At 45.6% G+C, this 24,200-nt stretch overlaps 1 protein-coding gene across 3 annotated transcripts in view; it reads right to left on the minus strand.

The window, feature by feature from the left end:
* Positions 1-20,057, minus strand: part of LOC148517158 (protein HIDE1-like) — a 29,658-nt gene extending 9,601 nt beyond the window's left edge. The window contains exons 1-7 of one of the 3 annotated variants that reach the window (XM_088479124.1): positions 20,011-20,057; positions 15,377-15,481; positions 11,916-12,218; positions 6,967-7,014; positions 5,916-6,008; positions 5,787-5,811; positions 2,715-2,743 (exon numbers count right to left, since the gene is read on the minus strand). In XM_088479124.1, the coding sequence (XP_088335250.1) occupies positions 2,715-2,743; positions 5,787-5,811; positions 5,916-6,008; positions 6,967-7,014; positions 11,916-12,218; positions 15,377-15,481; positions 20,011-20,038 (631 nt within the window). In that variant the 5' untranslated portion in view covers positions 20,039-20,057. Of the gene's footprint in view, positions 1-2,702; positions 2,744-5,786; positions 5,812-5,915; positions 6,009-6,966; positions 7,015-11,915; positions 12,219-15,376; positions 15,482-20,010 lie in introns of all 3 variants that reach the window. The other 2 variants (XM_088479123.1, XM_088479125.1) reach the window with 2 other exon arrangements.
* Positions 20,058-24,200: the final 4,143 nt, after the last annotated feature.

Raw genomic sequence — 24,200 nt, forward strand, 5'->3', positions numbered from 1 at the left:
AGGATGAGGCATGATGTGAGTGAGGAAGTAGTGTGTAATATGAGGATGAGGCATGATGTGAGTGAGGATGAGGCATGATGTGAGTGAGGATGAGGCATGATGTGAGTGAGGATGAGGCATGATGTGAGTGAGGATGAGGCATGATGTGAGTGAGGATGAGGCATGATGTGAGTGAGGATGAGGCATGATGTGAGTGAGGATGAGGCATGATGTGAGTGAGGATGAGGCATGATGTGAGTGAGGATGAGGCATGATGTGAGTGAAGAAGTAGTATGTAATGTGAGTGAGGATGAGGCATGATGTCAGTGAGGAAGTAGTGTGTAATATGAGGATGAGGCATGTGATGTCAGTGAGGAAGAGGTATGATGTGAGTGAGGAAGTAGTATGTTGTGTGAGTGAGGATGAGGCATTATGTGAGTGAGGATGAGGCATGATGTCAGTGAGGAAGTAGTGTGTAATATGAGGATGAGGCATGATGTGAGTGAGGAAGTAGTATGTTTTGTGAGTGAGGATGAGGCATGATGTGAGTGAGGAAGTAGTATGTAATGTGAGTGAGGATGAGGCATGATGTGAGTGAGGAAGAGGCATGATGTGAGTGAGGAAGTAGTATGTTATGTGAGTGAGGATGAGGCATGATGTGAGTGAGGAAGTAGTGTGTAATATGAGGATGAGGCATGATGTGAGTGAGGATGAGGCATGATGTGAGGACGAGGCATGATGTGAGTGAGGATGAGGCATGATGTGAGTGAGGAAGAGGCATGATGTGAGTGAGGAAGAGACATGATGTGAGTGAGGAAGTAGTATGTAATGTGAGTGAGGATGAGGCATGATGTGAGTGAGGATGAGGCATGATGTGAGTGAGGATGAGGCATGATGTGAGTGAGGATGAGGCATGATGTGAGTGAGGATGAGGCATGATGTGAGTGAGGATGAGGCATGATGTGAGTGAGGATGAGGCATGATGTGAGTGAGGATGAGGCATGATGTGAGTGAAGAAGTAGTATGTAATGTGAGTGAGGATGAGGCATGATGTGAGTGAGGATGAGGCATGATGTGAGTGAGGATGAGGCATGATGTGAGTGAGGATGAGGCATGATGTGAGTGAGGATGAGGCATGATGTGAGTGAGGATGAGGCATGATGTGAGTGAGGATGAGGCATGATGTGAGTGAGGAAGAGACATGATGTGAGTGAAGAAGTAGTATGTAATGTGAGTGAGGATGAGGCATGATGTCAGTGAGGAAGTAGTGTGTAATATGAGGATGAGGCATGTGATGTCAGTGAGGAAGAGGTATGATGTGAGTGAGGAAGTAGTATGTTGTGTGAGTGAGGATGAGGCATGATGTGAGTGAGGATGAGGCATGATGTGAGAGAGGATGAGGCATGATGTGAGTGAGGATGAGGCATGATGTGAGTGAGGATGAGGCATGATGTGAGTGAGGATGAGGCATGATGTGAGTGAGGATGAGGCATGATGTCAGTGAGGAAGTAGTGTGTAATATGAGGATGAGGCATGATGTGAGTGAGGAAGTAGTATGTTTTGTGAGTGAGGATGAGGCATGATGTGAGTGAGGAAGTAGTATGTAATGTGAGTGAGGATGAGGCATGATGTCAGTGAGGAAGTAGTGTGTAATATGAGAATGAGGCATGATGTGAGTGAGGAAGTAGTATGTTATGTGAGTGAGGAAGAGGCATGATGTGAGTGAGGAAGTAGTATATGATGTGAGTGAGGAATAGGCATGATGTGAGTGAGGAAGTAGTATGTAATATGAGTGAGGACGAGGCATGATGTGAGTGAGGATGAGGCATGATGTATGTGAAGAAGTAGTATGTAATGTGAGTGAGGAATAGGCATGATGTAAGTGAAGAAGTAGTATGTAATGTGAGTGAGCAATAGGCATGACATGAGTGAGGAAGTAGTATGTAATGAGAGTGAGAAGGGAGAATAAAATGTGAGTGAGGAAGTAGTATGTAATGTGAATGAGGAAGAGTCATGAAATGAGATGTGAGTGAGGAAAGAGAATGAGATGTGAGTGAGGAAAGAGAATGAGATGTGAGTGAGGAAAGAGAATGAGATGTGAGTGAGGAAAGAGAATGAGATGTGAGTGAGGAAAGAGAATGAGATGTGAGTGAGGAAAGAGAATGACATGTGAGTGAGGAAAGAGAATGACATGTGAGTGAGGAAAGAGAATGAGATGTGAGTGAGGAAAGAGAATGACATGTGAGTGAGGAAAGAGAATGACATGTGAGTGAGGAAAGAGAATGACATGTGAGTGAGGAAAGAGAATGACATGTGAGTGAGGAAAGAGAATGACATGTGAGTGAGGAAAGAGAATGACATGTGAGTGAGGAAAGAGAATGACATGTGAGTGAGGAAAGAGAATGACATGTGAGTGAGGAAAGAGAATGACATGTGAGTGAGGAAAGAGAATGACATGTGAGTGAGGAATGAGAATGACATGTGAGTGAGGAATGAGGATGGAAAGTGATTGAAGGAGAATGAGATGTGAGTGAGGAATGAGGATGGAATGTGAGTGAGGAAGGATACATGTAAGTAAGGAAGTAGGAAGGTGAGTGGAGACGGTAAATGTGAATGTGAGTACATAGAGAATGAAGTGAGATAAAGAATAGAAAATGTCACTAAGATAGCACAGAAGGACAGAAAGATAAATGTGCCTGAGGGACAATGGATACTATAAACACCTTTTGTCATACTTTGATCAATCCAAATGGACTCTTTATCCCTGTAGATTAGAAAAATAGATATTACACAACTGTTCTTCCCATACTGAACCAAGGTCTCATACGGGAGATACTTGGACATCACACAGACGCACGCATAAACACACTTAGGGGTCACATTTGTATATCATTATAGCTTTACAACTACATCTGTTGAGAAGACATCACCTTCCATGCAGAACAAATATGTAGGAAAGACATCAGTCCTTCCATATAGGACACCTATGTATAGAGAACATAACCCCTTCCATATAGGACATCCATGTATAAAGAACATCATCCCTAACAAATAAGACACCTATGTATAGAGAACATCACCCCTTCCATACAGGACACCTACATATAGAGAACATCAACCCTTCCATAAAGCACACCTATGAATAAAGGACATCACCCCTTCCATACTAGACACATATGTAAAGAGGACATCACACCTTCCATACAGGACACCTATGTAGAGAGGACATCACACCTTCCATACAGGACACCTATGTATAAAGAACATCATCCCTTACATATAGGATACTTATGTATAGAGAACATTACCTCTTCCATATATGACACCTGTCACGGCCAGGGTTTCTCGGCATGGTAGTCACCAGGTATTACCTGTGAGGTAGTTATGGCGGGGGGTCTCCGGCATCGGTGCTGGTGTTTGGCGAGGGGCATTGGCTGCGCGTGGTTCTGTGCGGGCACATTGTCACTAGGCCTGGTGAGGTCTGGCGGTGTTTCCATTCCGTTGGCATGGGCGCCGCCATCTTGGCTGCGGCCATGTGTATCCAGCTGTCCAATCCTGATAGGTCATGTGCTCATTCCAGCCAGTCACAGCATGGCACTGAGTATTTAGGAAGGTCCAGAGCCTGCCTTCCTTTGCCAGTGCAACATGTTTCTCAGCTGCGGCTGAGAGAGAGTACCTGTGCCTTACCTGCCTGACTATTACGCTACTAGCCTGAACCTTGCCTGCTCCAACCTGCTGGATTTACCCTGCACCCTCCACATACCTTTCACCTGCCTGAGTACCTGAACCTGCTGTTCCCTGCACCTTGCCTCCCTTCACTCCCAGCTGGGCTTCATTACCACAGCCTGTATTTGTTACAGCTCATCATTCCTGCATTTGTTACAGCTCATCATTCCTGCATTCAGTTACAGCTCATCATATCTGCACTCTGTTACAGCTCTCCATATTTGTTTACTGAACTGTTCCTGCCTGTCACTATCTGGACATTTCCCATTTACCCCCACTACAGTTATCAAGTGCACTTTAGTGCTATACCTGGACTTTATATTTGCCATTCCCATGTCTTCTAAGTCACTTATTAAAAACTCCACTTTTTCATTTAAGTCTGCTTCTGTGTCTGCTCCTATCACCACCCCGGGTCCACAACAAATTCAGAACCTCACAACACCTATGTATAAAGAACATCATCCCTTACATATATGATACTTATGTATAAAAAACATTACCTCTTCCATATATAGAAGACATCAGACCTTCCATAAAGGATACCTATGAATAAAGGATATCACCCCTTCCATACTAGACACATATATAAAGAGGACATCACCCCTTCCATACTGGACACATATGTATAGAGGACATCACACCTTCCATACAGGACACCTATGTACAGAAGACATCACCCCTTCAATACTGGTCACATATGTATAAAGAACATCATCCCTTCCATACTGGATACATACTATATGTATAAAGAACATCACCCCTTTCATACATGACACATATGTATAAAGAACATCATCCCGTCCATATTGGACACATAAGTATAGAGGACATCACATCTTCCATACATGACACCTACATATAGATGATATCATGCCTTCCCTACAGGACACATGTATAGAGGACATCACACCTCCCAAAACAGGACACATATGTAGAGAGGACATCACACCTTCCATACAGGACACATATGTAGAGAGGACATCACCCATTCCATACAGGACACACATGTAGAGAGGAATCGGTATGAAATACCGCCGGCCGCATGGCCGGCGGTTCGATTCCCAGCAGCACCTGGCCGACAAAAGCAGAGTTCCCGGCAGTGGAAGCCCGACAGCGCTGGAAATCCCGATCGTCGATAGGTAAGTACTTACTAACCTAACCTAACTCCCTAACCCTCCTTAGGGGTGCCTAACCCTAACCTCCCCCCTTCCCCTCTGCCTAAAACTAAGTCCCCTGGGCGGGTGCCTAACCCTAACCCTCCCTCCCACTAGCCTAGCCCTAACCCTCCCGGGGGAGGGGCCTAACCCTAAGTCCCCCCTGGGTGCCCGAAACCTAACCCTCCCCCCCGCGCGCGGCTGTCCACTCGCGGCGCCCGGCATCCCTTCGATCGGGATGCCGGTCTCCCGGCGTCGGGGAAATGTCAGGCGTCTACATCTAGACGCTCGGCATTTCACCCTCGCCGGGATATGACAGTCGGGAAGCCGGCTGTCGGTATTAAGGCAGCCGGCTTCACGATTGTATACTGTACAGAGGACATCACCCCTTCCATACAGGACACATATGTAGAGAGGACATCACCCCTTCCATACAGGACACATATGTAGAGAGGATATCACCCCTTCCATACAGGACACATATGTAGAGAGGACATCACCCCTTCCATACAGGACACATATGTAGAGAGGACATCACCCCTTCCATACAGAACACATATGTAGAGGACGTCGACCCTTCCATATAGTACACATATGTACAGAGGACATTACCCCTTCAATACAGGACACATATTTACATAGAGGATTTCATCCCTACCATACTGGACACATATGCAGAGAGGATACCACCCCTTCCTGAGGACACACATGTAGAGAGGACATGACCTCCACCATACTAGACATGTGTAGAGAGAACATCGCCCCTTCCATATAGGACACATATGTAGAGACAATAACATGACACATAAAGCGATGAATCCCACAAGATGTTAGTCAAAAGACCTCTCTAATGAATACAATACATAATAACAAATGACATGACAACGTATCCTGTACTATATAACGTAACACACCCATGTCTCTTACCTCTGCTCCTGTTTCTTCTGTTTATCTAGAAAAAAAACCAAAAGAAATGAGATTATAGAGGGAGAAGAGAAAGATTCAGATACAAATGAGCCCAATACACGGATTTGTAGGCAAATGTTTGATACTTACGTCTTCTCACCACGCGCACAGTGACATAAACTGCAGCCACAAGGATGACAAAAGCGGCTACTACTCCAACTAATATAGTGGCCCATGGAGGAACTGCAGAAACAAGAAAAACAGCATTTACCAATGGAGAAAATACAGAAACATGAACTAGAGAGTGAAAAGGTGATTTACAGAGGGACAGAAGTGTAGAGATTTCCTATGTGTGACAATGTTCCTAAATGTCCACCTACTGTAATTGGTATACACTTCCACAAGCCCATGCTTGGGACAGCCCCCAGACAATCAATCTGCTGAAGTGAGGTTATAGCTAGAAATGAAGGAAGCCTCAAGCATCGAACACTCCTATATACGTACATGGATCACATGCACAGCATACTACAGCACCCCTGGGCAGGGTCGTAGGAACAGCAATTTTCATGGGGTGCAAAAGGCCAAGGACTACTATAGGGCATGGAGTACCTTTTTTCTCGCATTTGTTATCTCGTTTTACAACACTTGTAACAATGACTTTAGATATACAAAGACTCCCAATCCTATGTTAATTTTCACCAGAGTTTCAGGGGCTGGCCAACCCCAGTTTCATTTATTTTAATACAAACATTTATTTATACATTATTAAATAAATAATATTATTAATATTAACTACCAATTAGTATAATAGCTATTAGAAAGATAAATTCAACAATGAGACTGCTCCTAATATTTTAAACCGTCTGCAGGCCACAATCATTTGCTCCCTCTGTTCCATTGTTGTACAACTTCCAAGAACAGTCAATGGGAAGTGCAGCTTCCTACGCCCCTGCTTATGGGTGAACGGGAAATGTTGTCCTCCCTTTGCGGATGGTGTAATGTTTGCTTTGTATTGCTTATATATAAAACTGGTCTGACTGAGACGTGATAGAGATATGATTGCTACACACTGTTTTGGGTCATACAAATGCAGAACAAGCAAGGAAATTTGCAGCACAGTTGCCGAATTGTAACCCCTGATGTAATGACATTACTGATCAATAGGAATAACATATAGGAATGTAAAGTATAGCTTTGTCACCGTATTTAGTAGCCGGAGTGTGGGATGAAACTGTAGGACCTGGTCCATCTGTAAGGAAATGAAAACACATTATTTAAAAAAACAACAGCTTAATGAAGAACTGTGCACTATTTATACTGTTTGGATTTGGGGGAATAACTGGATTGTCACCGGTCCTAGATAGTCGCCTAATTGATGATCCGCCCATATCTATCTATCTAGAACAACTAGTAATTAGACTTTTTGGTGGCCTGTGCTAGAAAGAGCATTGGCATTTCCCCCCCCCCCCCTATTATTTGTCAAATAGGGACATGACAAACGCATCCAAAAAGGGCCATGGCCTCATGGGGAAGGGCCAGGGAAGAGATAGGGGAAGCTTGGGATAAAAGAGGAAGCTACAAGTGAGAATGATAATAAACAGAAAATTGACAGGCCCAAACAGCGCCCCCATGCCCTGTGCCATGGCACTGGTCGCACTACCATAGTTACGGGCCTGTATCTATCTATCTGTGATACCCCCAAACCTGCAGTGTTTTCTCCAGCATGGAAGGGGTTAATGGCCAGGAGTAAGGACCCTGCTGATCCCCTGGAGATTACTCTGCCAGCCTTAAGGAGGGAAACTAGAGAGAGGCTGTTGGGGGTGGAGCTAGAGAAGCCCAGTGAGTTCTGCACAAGACTGAGAGAGGAGCGTGGCAGGAGCCATGGTGTGTACTGGAGAGTGCTGTAACTGAGGGCACAGAGAGCAGGGATCAGCAGCTGATCGGGGTAACTGTGAGGGGAAGACCCATTCCATGTAAGGCAGCAGAACAAGAGAAGCTGATAGGACAGAGATCTATTAAAGCTGCTGCAGCCCAAAGGAGAGGAGAGAGTGTGCATGCTGCAAAGACAAGTGCTGGCATCTGGACAGGTACCCCAAGCATTACAGCACATGGCAAGTAAAAAGCACCACAGTAAAGACTGAGATCAGTCAGCACATAGAAGTCTGTGATCTCAGGGCATCCAGCTTACTGCTGTACAGTGAGAGAAGCCAGCAGCAGCATATACAGCAGTAGTGCATAACACAGAACTGTGCAGTGACCCCACAGGCAGAGACAGTGACACCGTTTTGGATACCAGTAATATAGTTCAGTGTCATCTATAAAGTTTGTGCACCAACGAAAGGCTGTACAGTGAATTCTGAGTACTCACAGGGACATTGTGCTTTCTATCTATTGAATTTATAGTTGAACCAATTGAGATTCTGCCAACTACAACTGCAACTTTGTATATTTAGCTTAACTACCTCTAACACATAGAGGGAGCAGGTTGGCATTCATATGTTTAGCATGAGGTTTTATTAGAAGTATACAGTATGTATAGAGTGAACCTAAGCTTATTAATGTGATATCCTGTATGTGTACCTTTTGCATTGCAACAATATTGCATGCTCTAATGTTCATTTAGAATTGTCCTAGTAGAATAGTGATTCAGAGTAATAAACCCCCATTTCTTTATATTGGTCTGGTTTCTGCGCTGGGTTCTGGGGGTTCTCTTGTCTCTCTGCTGTGATAGGAGGAGCCTGAAAGAGGAACTGCACTGATCTACGCCCAAGCAGGTTCCAGAAGAAAAGCAGATATGATCCACTCACTGACATCCCACCAAATTCGGGGTGTTACATATCTATCTCATATCTATCTATCCAGGGCCGCCATCAGGGGGGGACTGCCGGGACTGTAGTCCCAGGCCCAGACACTTGTGGGACCTGCTTCTACCCCCCTACTACCACACTGTAAAAGTGTGTCCCTGCCGCCCTCCTGCTCCACCTACCTGCACTGCTGCCGACACACACATCCCTGTGGAAAAAAGTTACAGGCCCTGCCAGGGCCCGCTCCTTCCAACATGCTGCGGCCGCGCACCACTACCCCCAGAGGCTGCATGGCTGGGCCGGCAGACACGGTGCCACCAGCAATCTGCAGCCGGATTCTGCACGTGCAGGACCTGCCTTAGTCCAGCATTAGCATCTGCCAGTAGATGCTGAGTCAGAGAGGAGACTGAGCACTGCAGCACTAGAGTGGGGCACGGGGCCTGGCTGTCTATGATGACTCCTCGGATATTTAAGCCAGGGATATGAGGAGTCTGAAGTGAGATGAGCTGTCTGCTTCAAACTCCTCTGATCACTGGCTGAGAGAGCCGATGAGTCATCAGGAAGCTTCGCCCCCACCCCAGTCAGTGCAGTGTGTTCAGCTTCATCAGGGACCCCAACCAGCATCAGGCATGATGACAGCAGCACAGCAGAGGAGCCAACTGCCAGGGAGCAGGACTGGCCAGCATTGTTATAGGTAAGTGTTGGAGGTGGGGCACATTGTAGGTGAGATGAGGTAAGGGGGGCACAGTGTGGGTGACATCAATGGGCACAGTGTGGGTGAGATGAGGGAAGGGGGAGCACAGTGTAGGTGAGATGAGGGAAGGGGGAGCACAGTGTGGTTGAGATGAGGGCAGAGGGTGCACAGTGTGGGTGAGATGAGGGAAGAGGGTGCACAGTGTGGGTGAGATGAGGGAAGGGGGAGCACAGTGTGGGTGAGATGAGGGAAGGGGGAGCACAGTGTGGGTGAGATGAGGGAAGGGGGAGCACAGTGTGGGTGAGATGAGGGAAGGGGGAGCACAGTGCGGGTGAGACAAGGGAAGGGTGAGCACAGTGTGGGCGACATGAGGGGGCACGGTGTGGGTGAGATGAGGGATGAGTGAGCACAGTGCGGGATAGGGAAAGGGAAGCACAATGTGGGATGTGGAACACAGTGGGATACAGAGATGGAAGGCAGAACATATAGGGGGCACAAGGCAGAACATATAGGGGGAGGCACATACATATAGATATATGAAGGGACAAGACAATATATTTTTATTATGGCATATATCTTATAACGGCTTCTTTGCTGTTCAAGTTAAGTATGCCGGGAGTCAAGTAGACGGTGAAGTCAAGCTGCCTCCCACAGGCAAGTGAGAATCCAGCGCTTGGCAAGCTGAGGAGCGGCGCTGACCCTTGCGGAGAAGGGCTGGCATAGAGGGTACCCTGCTGTGCCCGCCAAGGTTGGCAGAGCAGGTAAGATCCCAGTCGGATTACCACTGTAGTCCACCAGGGAGTCGGGCCTTATTCCCTTGGCACACAGTAGCACTTGCTTGTGTTTGCCTCCCAATCTGAAAGTTACCAGCTAGTCCCTCACTATACCCCCCCCCCCTTCTGCAGCAGAATACAGTGAGTCAAGTCACTTCTCACCCAGCTGCCCAGGGCCTTCCTCCCACTCCACCTCCTACATATACACCGCAATAAAGTTTTTCTTGTGAGCCGGCACGGCGTGATGTCAAGGGGGGGATTTTGAGGCGGGGTTAGTGGGGCCCTGCCTATTTTGTCAGTGGCGGGCCCCAGGGCCGCAACTAGGAGGGGGCTAGAGGTGCACGTGCACCTGGTGGAGATTGCGGGGGGGGGGGTGAAAAAAGCTGACTCAGCCATCCGCATGGACTCTGCTGAAAACGGCCATCCAAAAATGGCCACCGCTAAGGAAGAGACAGATGTTAGAGGTCCTACTGGACCTCTAGTGTCTGTTAGCAGAGTGCAATGCACACAGCGTTCCTGGAAGTGCCGGGAACGCTGGCGCTGCCGGGAGAAGATGCTGAAAGCTGCATCTTCTCCCGTAAAAACCCCTGGCAACGAGCATAAAACCCCATGGCAACGAGCATGTAACCCCACGGTAACGAGCATGTAACCCCCTGGCAATGAGCATGTAACCCCTGGCAACGAGCATGGCATTCCTGGCAACGAGCATAACTCCCCTGACAACGAGCATGAAACCCCCATGGCAACGAGCATGAAACCACATGGCAACGAGCATGTAACCCCTGGCAACGAGCATAAACCCCCTGGCAATGAGCAGGTAATTTTAAAGTAATTAGAAGCCTTACTGTGGGATATAAAATAGTGTCGGGCAAATATGTAAGTGGCACTTTGGTAATAGGCATTACAGTGTGTGGCGTAATGTGTAATGGGCATTATGGTGTGTGGAATAATGTAAGTCGCTATACCAGGGACGTCTGAGTAGTGCACTGCCTTATGGAGGAGCAAGGACAAAATCCAGGTACAGGAAGGGAGGGGGCGCAAAATTGCTGCCTTTCACCGGGTGATGGATATCCTAGTTTCGGCCCTGTCGGGCCCCACAGTTTTTTATGGCATCCCTGTATCTATCCATCTATCTATATCATATATATCTATTTATCTCATGTCTATCTTTCTATATCATATATATCTATTTATCTCATATCTATCTATCATTACACTGTTGAGCCGCAGGTTTTATTATCCACCAAATTCTGATTACTACTTATTAACAATGCTGAACTGTGTACAGCCAAAACTAACTGGACAGATGACAGCTAATTGCTGAATGTCTTTTATGGGTTCAGTAATATTAGTGAATAACCTGTGATATTTTTATAATGACTGTATTAGAAGTGATTTATTGATTTAGCATTCACAGCACATTATATACCAGACTAAAGCATTGATTTCCATATTTAAAAATGATATCAATTCAGTTTGGATGAGAGCGCTATGGGCCTGATTATGAGTCGGAAGCAGCGACACCCATTGTCTCTGTCTTTTGCTGGTCGGATATCTGTGAATTTATGCAACACTCCCATAACACGCTGAAAAGACGGACCAACATTGTTTCAAGGCTTTACTGAAACTGAGCATTTCAATCGCAGCTGCAACTCTGTACGCACGAAATCCGGCTGCATGGGCAGTGCCACTTAGACGCATGGGCAATGCCACTTAGACGCATGGGCAGTGCCACTTAGTAGAAAAAACTTGCTCAACTGGATCCGACTCATAATCAGAATAACAGCACAACTGCAGGCATTTCACCTGACCACTGAATGTTATCTACCAGAGGTTTGTGAATATCCATCCTTACCCGTTCATATTGCATGGCACTCACCTAGAATGGTCAGGGAGAGAACAACGCTGGCATCAGATTTTTGAGACCCGTTTCCCACCCTGCACTGGTATTTGCAGACATACATCATTGTTCCCCAGTTAGAGAAATTGTGGAGAGTAAACATGACGCTGCTCCAGCTCTCTGGGGCTTCTAATGTCTGTAGAATCTTCCCGCTGCTCTCTGAAAAGAGGTAGAACATGCATTCCGGGTAGCTCCTGGGCGCTGTGCACTGTACCTCAACAGATTGGTGCATGTGGAATGTTCCCGGTGTAATCACAGATAGTAGTGGTGGAGGTAGAATTCCTGTAGGACATGAAAGAATACTTCATCAAGTTCCCAAATGTCCTATTTTCCGGCAAGCTGATCCACATACTCCTAATTCACACCAAAGCCGACTCTAACCATGATCGTAATTTACCACTGCACTGTGAGCCTGATTCAGAGTTGTACATTATTCCATCTGCAGCTGCAATCACGCTCGCAATTTAGGTGCAAAAATATGCTAATGCCCGCTAACAGTCTCCCGACCTGAAATAGTGTTTCTACACCCACTTACCCTATCTGCATTGTGTGCAGATCCTCCAGGGGGTTGAGAACGCACCAACATCAATGCAACATCGGATGCATATTGACTTCTCGAGTAAGTCCTGGCCTGCACAGCTTCAGGGTGAACTTTCTCTCTAAAAATGGTCACTGAGACTGTGATTCTGCTATTGGGAACACAGCCGGGAACACAGAGACACCCCTGGAACTCCCATAACACGCCCACAGACCGGCCTCCTTTTGTGAACACTGTAGGCCACCTTTCCGACTCCAACCAGGAATACCCATGGATCACAGTGGTCTGATCAGAACTTTGCGATCACGTAGACATTGCGATTGCCGTGAATAACTACAGCTCGCACGTGTGCAGTGAGACTTTCCTCTGCGTTTGATGCATGCACAGTAGCAAAAACATAATTCAACTGCGCTAACCTATCTATTCATTGTTCCATCGTGGCCACATGAGCACACGCACATCAACGGGTAACCACAGCAACCGCAGCCTCCTACCTTTCGTACACACCCACTGACCTCCCCCTGCCTCCTAAATTGAGCCATTGCAGTAATTGCAGCAGCCGTGCACTGACACACACACCTAACGGGTAACCATAGCAATCGCAGCCCCCAACCCTTCGCACTCACCCACGCATCCCCACCAGTTCATTGGATTATTATCCACACAACCCGTCCTATCAGACTGTCCCAATACACCGCCCCCATCACTCCACCGATTGGCCAGCCCACGCCACACCCCTCCCACCAGTCCCCCGATTGGCCAGTCCACAACCACATCACAGACCTCGTTATAGGTACCAACTGCAAAAACCCAACTACTTACATGGCTCAGTAACTCCTTGATAAAGGCTTAGGCCGAAACGCGTTGGAGACCCACAGACATCTACTCCCTTGCATTTGTACCCACCTGCATCAACATCCTGGCAATCCAGCAGCAGCAGCGATGATACACCGGAAGCTGGTCCCTACTCACACCGGCCACAACCTCTGCCAGCCGCGCTGTACACAGCCCCACCCCCCACGCATGCACACTCGCCACCAGGCCTGGTGGGTAGAGTTTGAGCACGACCAGGACCCCACACCGTCAGCGCTGCATGCGCTCATCACACCACCGCACGCAGCACAGGACAGTTACCTGCATTGCATCCATGGACGTGAACCACTGAAACAGTGCACGTGCCCCACCGCGGCAACGTTCTGGACTTTTGAGAGAGCCGATCCCACACCAATGGACCTGGGCACTTACCAGTAGGTCAGCACCCATTCTCCTCACCAGTGCGGGACACCGCAAAGTGGGAGCACCCCCGAACACCCCCACAGGGCATCCCAGGTCAGAATTCTGTCGACCAAAGGTCCAGCAGGGGAGCATGCAGTAGTTAGGACTGCATGTCAAAGAGCCCCCTGAAAGGGTTGACCCTACTCCCCACACTGTGGATACGCCCTGTCACCCCAATCACCAACAACTGGGCAGTTGTGTTGCTGCCACGAACCATCTAAGAGACAAATACCTCTCAGGAGCACTGTGCCTCCAACTGAACATTTTCTACCATCTATGTGCACACGCAAATACAAATAAACGTATTTGTCTCTTCCACCATCCATCCAGCCTCCGTTGTTTCCTTTTCCTCTCCGTTTGCCACACCACATCCACCACAACACACACCCATCTGCTCCCCCTAACCTTCCCCTTAGTTCCTCCCTCCTCCCCACCAACACACACACACACACAACCAAGTAGCGCACGTACACCCCAATCATACCATGGCCACATGAGCGGCTGACCAAATCGGGCAAATACGGGCGCTGGGTGCTTGGGCTGAGCACCTGGATTATGTGAAACTCGTCACATGGGTTTAAAGATGGTCACACACATAAGTCAACAAAGGTCTTCTGCCAAACAAAATTACAGACACAGCCAAACATGAGCACTGCAGTACTGGGTCAATTTTATGGTTTAGCTGTTGATAATTGGCCTTATTCAGCAGTGCACGCTAGTTCACTGCTGACCGCAGATTCATGATCATCGCAGGTGCCTGACCCGTTCTGCGATCCCGCATGGAGACTGTCAGCAATTGACAATCAGCTGCCGTTTGTGGCCGGGGAGGGGGTGTCTCTGCCGTTGGGTAGGAAGGGAGGGCCAGACCAGGATCTCCGTCGGCTGACCGAGATTTCCTGGCTTCTTCCTCTCATCTCTGGTGGGCGGCTGGGTGACCCCATGGGTAACCTCAGCCGGCCGATGTTCCTCAGATTATCCGATGCTGTGTTGGACAATGCAGCTCGGATACGTAATGCAGCAGGAGGCGTGATGCATTCTCCTGTATTACCATATCTGCACAGACGGAATTGCAAAGCTGGTTGCGAGCAGCTTTGCAGTTTCATCCGAAGCTGAATCAGGCCCAATGTCTGCTTTTTGTGACAAGTATTAAGAACACTTATAATACTAATAACGCAAATGATATTATGTATTTAAATCACCCCCCCCCTCTCTCTCTATCTCTCTCTCATACACTGTGGCCATGTAACGCAATTCATCCTACAGTTCTCCTTTCTTTTCAGTAACTTCTGAGTAAATAAATGACTAACAAAGACTGTCTGCTTCTCCATGTTATTTACAATAATTAACATTACTTGTAAAAAACATTCCCATACATTTATATTTTTACGCTAGCTCTCTCTTTATTATAAAAACACGGGGGGGAGATGTAGCAAACAGTGGAGGAAGAGGACAGGAGGAGAAGTTACCCATAGCAACCAATCAGCTGCTCCCTATCATCTTATAGAATAAACTTGATAGATGCTATCTCGAAGCTGATTGGTTGCTATGGGTAATTTTTCCACTGGTCCACTTCTCCACTCTTTTCATTGCTTGATACATCACCCCCAGAGTCTTCTAAAAAGATTACCTTGAATTATAGCTTCCATCTGCCTCCGGAATGTCATCATGTACAAAACTATGGGGCTGCCTGTAGTGCCTGAGCTGATGGCAGCAAATTCCATTCCAATGAGCCCTGGCATATAATAGAGAAATAAAAGATGATTTGAGTTGGCATACTGCCACGGCAGTAGTGATAATGAGGGTTTACAGAACAAAGATGGCATCTGAAGTCAAGGGTATTGGTCTACAGTCAAGGCTGGAATCCATTATCTACGGTAGACTTGTATCTGGGGTATAGGAAGATAAAAGATCAGGCAAACTGAGGGCATGAGGAAAAAATCAACTGATAGAAGCTTGACTGAGTGAGAAAATGATAAATAATCTGTGAAATGAGCACGATTTATCCAACATGAACATTTATGCTATATATAATGATATATAATGACTCAGTCATTGCTATATCCAGCTCTGTGACAGGACAGGCTAAGAAATGCAACCTCATGGAGCAAGTGGCACCAGGCAAATGGGTGTGAGATTAGGGCTTCAAAACATTGTGTGACTAAAGGTATCATTATATCCATCCAGCACTGTCTACAATATTTTTTCTGCATATTAGCTGTATCAGATCCAGACTGTATAGTATCCTGACTTATCTAGGACTGGGCATGGGTATATACAGCCTGACATATCTAGGACCGATTGTAGGGGACATATCCTGACATATCTAGGACTGATTGTGGGACATATCTTTACCTATCTAGGACTGGTCATAGGGCATCATGACGTATCTAGGACTAAATATGGGGATACATATCCAGAAATATTTAGGATTAGCCACGGGGAGACAAATCTCGATGTATTTAGGACTAGACACATGGGGATACATATCCTGATGTATTTGTCACGTTCGGGCTATGGTGGTCCCCTGTAGGGGTATTAGAAGACTTGGACCCAGGTTGAGAAAGGAATCTGAGGTGAGGGGCCTGGATATATGCCTTCCTTATCCCCAAGTACTGGTTGTTGGCTAGACCTGACCAAAGGCGCGGAGTCTAACTTACTGGGAGGTGTTCACCAGTGACCCCTTTAAGCAGGATCTGGGCTTAAGCTGCACCCAGCAAGCAGGTTGCTGCCCTTTGGTCAAGTGTCCGACACAAGTTGGAAATGGAAGAGCACTATCACAGGGAAAGCACATGAGAATGATCCTGGAAATGTTGCGCTTGGATGATGTACTGGGTACACACCCTGTTGATCCAGAAGCAGGGCTGACACAGGAGAATGGCACTAGGAGTTTGTACTTAGATGACGTACTGAGTACATACACTGCGGATCCAGAGGCAGAACTGGCACAGGATGATGACACTTCGGAGATAGTACTCGGATGACGTACTGAGTACACACACACACTGTAGGTAAACACTAGGAGAGTATCACTGGAAGAAAGGAGCTTGAAACCTGGAACGCTGCAACAGCAAGTATACACTGGAAGTAACGACGTTGTACAGGCAACTTCCTGTTGTCTGGAGCCCGGCTAAATACCCTAAGGTAGCAGTCCATTGGAGGATAGTGTCAGCTGACAGCAACCAATGCTACCGTTCTGTAAAGGTCAATCAGGTGATGTAGACTGTCATGGCTGCACCCATGACTGTAACCGCAGGAACCAAATCATGGAGCGAGCACATGGATGTCCAAGCAGACCCCAGGTATAATCCTCAGCGTGTCACTCACCGCTGCACCTGGCGTCTGACTGCTCGAGTGGTCAGAGGAAGCCGGTGCAGAGGTTAGTAACAGCCGATCCTAGGCCGCAACCTGACAGTATTTAGGTCTATTACATAGCACAAGGAGAAAAGTGTGTCACTATTGGGTGCACTACATTAAAACATACCTTTTAATTCAAACATCTAAAATTCAAACAACTCCATATAATATATATATACCAGCAAGTTAAAAAAAAAAATAGGGTTATCTTCAGAATTTACTAAGGAACATAGGGACCATAGGAACACCTGTGCGATAGGAACGTGTATCTGAGTATTTTAGGACTAGATACATATCCTCATGTATTTAGGACTAGACATGGGGAGACATATCCTCATGTATTTAGGACTAGACATGGGGATACATATCCTGATGTATTTAGCACTAGACATGGGGAGACATATCCTGATGTATTTAGCACTAGACATGGGGAGACATATCCTGATGTATTTAGGATAGACATGGGGGGACATATCCTGATGCATTTAGCACTGGACACGGGGAGACATATCCTGATGTATTTAGGACTAGACATGGGGAGACATATCCTGATGTATTTAGGACTAGACATGGGGAGACATATCCTGATGTATTTAGGACTAGACATGGGGAGATATATTCTGATGTATTTAGGACTAGACATGGGGAGACATATCCTGATGTATTTAGGACTAGACATGGGGATACATATCCTGATGTAGTTAGCACTAGACATGGGGAGACATATACTGATGTATTTAGGATAGACATGGGGAGACATATCCTGATGTATTTAGCACTAGACATGGGGAGACATATACTGATGTATTTAGCACTAGACATGGGGAGACATATCCTGATGTATTTAGGATAGACATGGGGGGACATATCCTGATGTATTTAGCACTAGACATGGGGAGACATATCCTGATGTATTTAGGATAGACATGGGGGGACATATCCTGATGTATTTAGCACTAGACATGGGGAGACATATCCTGATGTATTTAGCTCTAGACATGGGGAGACATTTCCTGATGTATTTAGGACTAGACATGGGGAGACATCCTGATGTATTTAGCACTAGACATGGGGAGACATATCCTGATGTACTTCGCACTAGGCATGGGGAAACATATCCTGATGTACTTAGGACTAGACATGGGGGGACATATCCTGATGTATTTAGCACTAGACATGGGGAGACATATCCTGATGTATTTAGCACTAGACATGGGGAGACATATCCTGATGTATTTAGGACTAGACATGGGGAGACATCCTGATGTATTTAGCACTAGACATGGGGAGACATATCCTGATGTATTTAGCACTAGACATGGGGAGACATATCCTGATGTGTTTAGAAGTAGACTTGGGGAGACATGCTGATGTATTTAGCACTAGACATGGGGAGACATATCCTGATGTATTTAGCACTAGACATGGGGAGACATGTCCTGATGTATTTAGCACTAGACATGGGGATACATATCCTGATGTATTTAGGACTAGACTTGGGGAGACATGCTGATGTATTTAGCACTAGACATGGGGAGACATATCCTGATGTATTTAGCACTAGACATGGGGAGACATATCCTGATGTATTTAAGACTAGACATGGGGAGACACATCCTGATGTATTTAGGACTAGACATGGGGAGACACATCCTGATGTATTTAGGACTAGACATGGGGAGACACATCCTGATGTATTTAGGACTAGACATGGGGAGACATATCCTGATGTATTTAGGACTAGACATGGGGAGACATATCCTGATGTATTTAGGACTAGACATGGGGAGACATATCCTGATGTATTTAGGACTAGACATGGGGAGACATATCCTGATGTATTTAGGACTAGACATGGGGAGACATATCCTGATGTATTTAGGACTAGACATGGGGAGACATATCCTGATGTATTTAGGACTAGACATGGGGAGACATATCCTGATGTATTTAGGACTAGACATGGGGAGACATATCCTGATGTATTTAGGACTAGACATGGGGAGACATATCCTGATGTATTTAGGACTAGACATGGGGAGACATATCCTGATGTATTTAGGACTAGACGTGTGGAGATATATTCTGATGTATTTAGGACTAGACATGGGGAGACATATCCTGATGTATTTAGCACTAGACATGGGGAGATTTCAGAACCGTAACTAGACTTTTTGGTGCCCTGTGCCAGAAAGAGCATTGGCGCTCGCTCTGAATCAGGGCGTCTTTTTTTTTTATATGGAGCAGCCTCCTGGTAGCTTGCATTGCTGTGGGTTGCCACCCACGGCTAATGCGAGCGGCCAGGATGATGGGCTTGCGATGAGACCATTGTAGTAGGGTCTCGTGGCCGCAAGCTCCGGAGAGCTTTCAGCTCAAACAGAGCCGGAAGCTCTCCCACTGACATCACTTGTGATGTCAGTGGGGCCGCCCCCAAACGGTAGGCGTTCCCATGGGAACGCCTCAGTCTGGGCAGCCACCCCCCCGACCCGCCCATCAAAGTGGGGGGCGTGCTGTCACTCAACATCAACACCACGCCCCCTTTGGTGCGAGACGCGGAGCGATGGATTGCCCGTCGCTATTCGGGTCTCGCGCATGACTGAGCCGGCTCCATCGTGCGCATGCATTCTGGGCCACCATCGACATGGATATATTCTGATATATCTATGACTTTCGGACCAACCATGGGGGCATATCCTTAGTTATTCATTAACAAAGTGGAAATGTGCAATACCTATTGCAACCAGACACTTGCTTACACTTTCTGATCAAAGCTAATTGTTAATTGGTTGCTACTGGTTACTGCATGCGTGCACCTTGTTACTTTGTTAGTAAATAACCACCGTAGTCTGGCAAAGGAATCTCAGTCATCTGCTATTTCTGGTTCTCATTAAATCTGAATGTTCTTACCGAGAAGCACCAGCAGCTTCAGCCCCATGTCTCTGCTCTCAATGAGATGTGTCGTTTGTACTCTGTGTCCCCACACCCAGGAAAAGGGAACTATAGGTGACAAAATACTTCATCAGGAAACCACAACTTCAAGAGATCTTCATAAACACGTGGATAGGTCTGACACAGTAATGCCAGGACTACAAGCTATGTATACATAGCATTGAGCACACGAGCTGCATATGGCATCGCAGTGTCTAATTTATGCGTGCCCCTGCAACAGTGTTCGAACGAACTGGCACCCCTGTCACCACCCACAAACGGCACTTCAATCACTGCGATGGGTCTTCTTAGTCTCCGCAATTGCAGTCCTGATCACAGTGGCTAGTTTGCGCACGCGAAATGCGATGCATACGCAGAATACAACAATCGGCCGATTGCATGCGTAATCGCTGTTGCGAACCTTGCTGAATCAGGCCCAGAATTAAGGTGCATACACACACGATTTTTTGAACGATTATCGATAACGATATCGTTTATCGTTCAATCATTGAAAAAATCGTTCACTTTCTGAGTTAAAACGATGAATGATTATCATTCATGCGCGTTCACGTTTTTAGTTTGTAGTTCAGTCAGACTGACCAACTCAACGATTTTCAGTAAGGCAATATGCAAAAATCATTTGTAGTGCAAAAAAATCGTTCATTACATTTAGTAAATGAATGATATTCATAAACTATTTTCTTTCATTTTTCCCTTGAAAAAATGAACTAAAATCGTTTACTAAAATCGTTCATTTACTAAATCGTTGTTTGTGTATGCAGTTTAAAGCTGCATACACACACAACGATTTAGTTAATGAACGATTTTAGTAAACGATTTTTTCCCTTGAAAAAATTAACTAAAATCGTTTACTAAAGTTGTTCATTTACTAAATGTAATGAACGATTTTTTAGAACTACAAACGATTTTTGCATATTAACTTACTGAAAATCATTCAGTTGACAAGTCTGACTGAACTACAAATTACAAACTACAAACGTGAACGCGATAATCGTTCATCGTTCGACTCAAAAAGTGAACGATTTTTTCAAACGATTATCATTAAACGATATTGTTTAACGATAATCGTTCAAAAAATCGTTGTGTGTGTATGCACCTTAAGAAATAGCAAGTAACTGTGTACCTGGACAAACCATGTTTCAATGCAAGGGGTACAAATACATACGTTTATTTTGCATGCGGGGTAAATACTGGCTGCTTTGCATGTAGCCCATACATGCTGGACAGCTTTATTTTTACACTGCAATTCAGATTTAAGTTTGGACATGCACCTCCCAAATCTAAAGGCCCCCATACATCAGCAATTGATTGCTGCAATCATGCAATTTGCAATTGATTGTGTATAAAAACCTGCAGTGTACGGGCTTCACAGATTGTAACCAAAAAGTGATTGGAATTGTTAAATCAGATTGTCCAACATATTGGATTTCACAGATGGATTGGGGCTGTAAATTGCTAGTGTATGGCCATGATCAGCAGATTTGCAAATCATTGAAAAAGATCTGTAATGTATGGGCGCAGATTGCTCGATTGGGAAATCCTAAGATCGGGCAATAAATCTTCAAATTGTTCAATTGTGGTTTTCAGATTGCTGATGTATGGGGGCCTTAAGTCTCTCTGATAATTTTAAATCTTCCCCACCTGCAGTGCAGCATGGTTTTGACCAAGATGCACAGTTACTGGCTCTTTACTCTATTAGCAACTCTGAAACAGGCCCCATGTGTTTTACCCCAGTGCTGGAACAGTGACCCCAATATAAAGGAATAAAACCAAATTCTCACATAGGATGGTACTTGCAAAGCATTTCTTGGTAAAACAGAGTGCTTCCTCAGGAAGTATACAGTGAGAATTTCATTATATTAATTTATAATGTCAATATATTATTTTTATGGTTTATTATATTTTTTTATTGACTATACTGTTTTATATGTAAAAATTCAGTGCTGCTAGATATTGTATTGGTTCAGAAGCTATTTTATTTTATAAGAAAAAAAAAACCTTATTAATTTGAGTGGAATATTTGCACTTTTCCTTTTGTTTTATACATTGTTATATGTATTATACGTTTATTTTGGGAGTGAAGCAATGAAAACCCCAGTTATTACATAGCATGTATAAATAATATATTTATATTTTCAATAAACTACTTATGCCCATATCAATGTAATATCCTTTTCTATCATTGATATCTCACTATAGTGAGTAAAGCTGGGTACACACTGGCCGATCAATTGAACGGCCAATATATCGTGCCCCCGTCGGCCAGTGTGTACAGACGATATGTCTGTGAACGTCATTCACAGACATATCGCATTGGCTGTGCTGCACAGCCAATGAACAGATATGTCTGCAGACATATCTGTCCATCGGCAAGTGTGTACGGGCGATCAGCTGATCGCCTGTGCACAGGGGTGCAGAGAGAGGGGGGGGAGCCGCGAGCGGGTACTAATTACCAGGGTCCAGCACAGATCCCCATCCACAGCAGCCCGAACAGTCTCCTATGCCAAAGGGTGGAGCTATCACACTGATCGCGCCCCCCATTGGCTGTGCGCCGGGCTGAAGAGCACACAGCACCCCCCTCCCCAGCACCGCAGATTGACTCACCGCCCACTCAGAGCCCTTAATATCACCAGCGTTTGCAGACTGTAGGTTAAACTTTTTATCCTCTATGTCGGAGTGCCTGTTCCAGCACTGGAGGTAAAACACATGGCTCTTGCTATATAATCCTGCCTGCAGCCTGTTTTATGGTATCTTGCTATTCTTGGATGGTCTTGTGTGACATATAACAACAGTATAAGGGTTATAACCCCATGCACATTGCAGATTATTAGGTGATCGGAGATATTTGTGATTGCCCTGGAATATGTCTCCAGTATGCCTGGTATCTTCATGGCCCACAACCCATGCTAACCACTGATGAGTGACCCCAGGACTAAATGCATTCTTGCCAACTCTCCATCATTGTCAGGGAGACTCCCTGAAATAGTAGTAATCTCCCTGACGAGGCTAGCAATCTCCCTGATTGTACCTTATGCCCATTATGATGCTGTTATATAAAAAAACAGATTATATATATATATATATATATATATATACACACATTCAAATTGGATCATTAGTATCATTTCCCTGCATTGGATATAAGGCACAATGATCTCTATGGTTATATGCATTTTCTGTTAAGTATCAGTGTGATTTCGTCAACAAATAGATCTTACTAACTGCTTTGGGGCTGGTTTACATTTGGATATAAGTCAGGTTTATGACACGCCTCTCAGGTAGTTCTGCCCACGTACTGGTGGCCACATGGGCACTCCAGTACGTATATGCAGAAGAAAGTATCACAGCTGCTAAACTCATTTATACTATGCACCTGCTTATTAACTAAAGATGTTACTGTCTTAGCCCTATGTAAAATAAACTCACAAGTGATACATCTTGTATTGTTACATCGATAACAACCCTTTAAAGGAGGGGGCAACCAATTCCCACTACACGAATGTGAACTTGTCTGAGATTTCAGAACACTGAGGGCCAGGATATTTTTAGGTTGATAATTTTCTTAAACACAACTCTAAGGGGCATATTCAATTAGGTGCGAAAAGTCCCGTACTTTTCGCATGCCAGACTTTTCGCCGACATCGCTGGTTTTCCATGCGGACAAGTATCGCGCCCGTCCCTGCTTATCCCCGTATTCAATTAGAAATCGGCGAAAACGGGCCCCGGCGAATTCAGACCTGACGAAAAGTCCTGTCAGATTTTGGGAAATCAGCTTCACATCATCAAAAGATGAACTGACATTGGGGATCACTATAGTGAGTAAAGCTGGGTACACACTGGCCGATCAATTGAACGGCCAATATATCGTGCCCCCGTCGGCCAGTGTGTACAGAATAGGCCTGCTGAAGGTATCTGGGGTACTTAAATTATCTCAATAGCTGCTAATTAGCATCTTTGCCAAAGTGGTGAAGAATAGCATTTAGTGTTTTTTGCAGAAAATAAGAAGTCCCAGCAAATTTGGGGTACATGAAAATGGGTGCTAGCATATTTTAAAGTTACTAAAGTGAAGTTTTAAAAATCGTAAAAAATCCACCTGCTGCAACCACCAGCAAACTTAAAAACACGTGGAGCATACTTGGGGTCCCTTC

Source organism: Taudactylus pleione, unplaced genomic scaffold, assembly GCF_031769625.1.
Source record: "Taudactylus pleione unplaced genomic scaffold, aTauple2 ptg000226l, whole genome shotgun sequence".
Taxonomy (NCBI): Eukaryota; Metazoa; Chordata; class Amphibia; order Anura; family Myobatrachidae; genus Taudactylus; species Taudactylus pleione.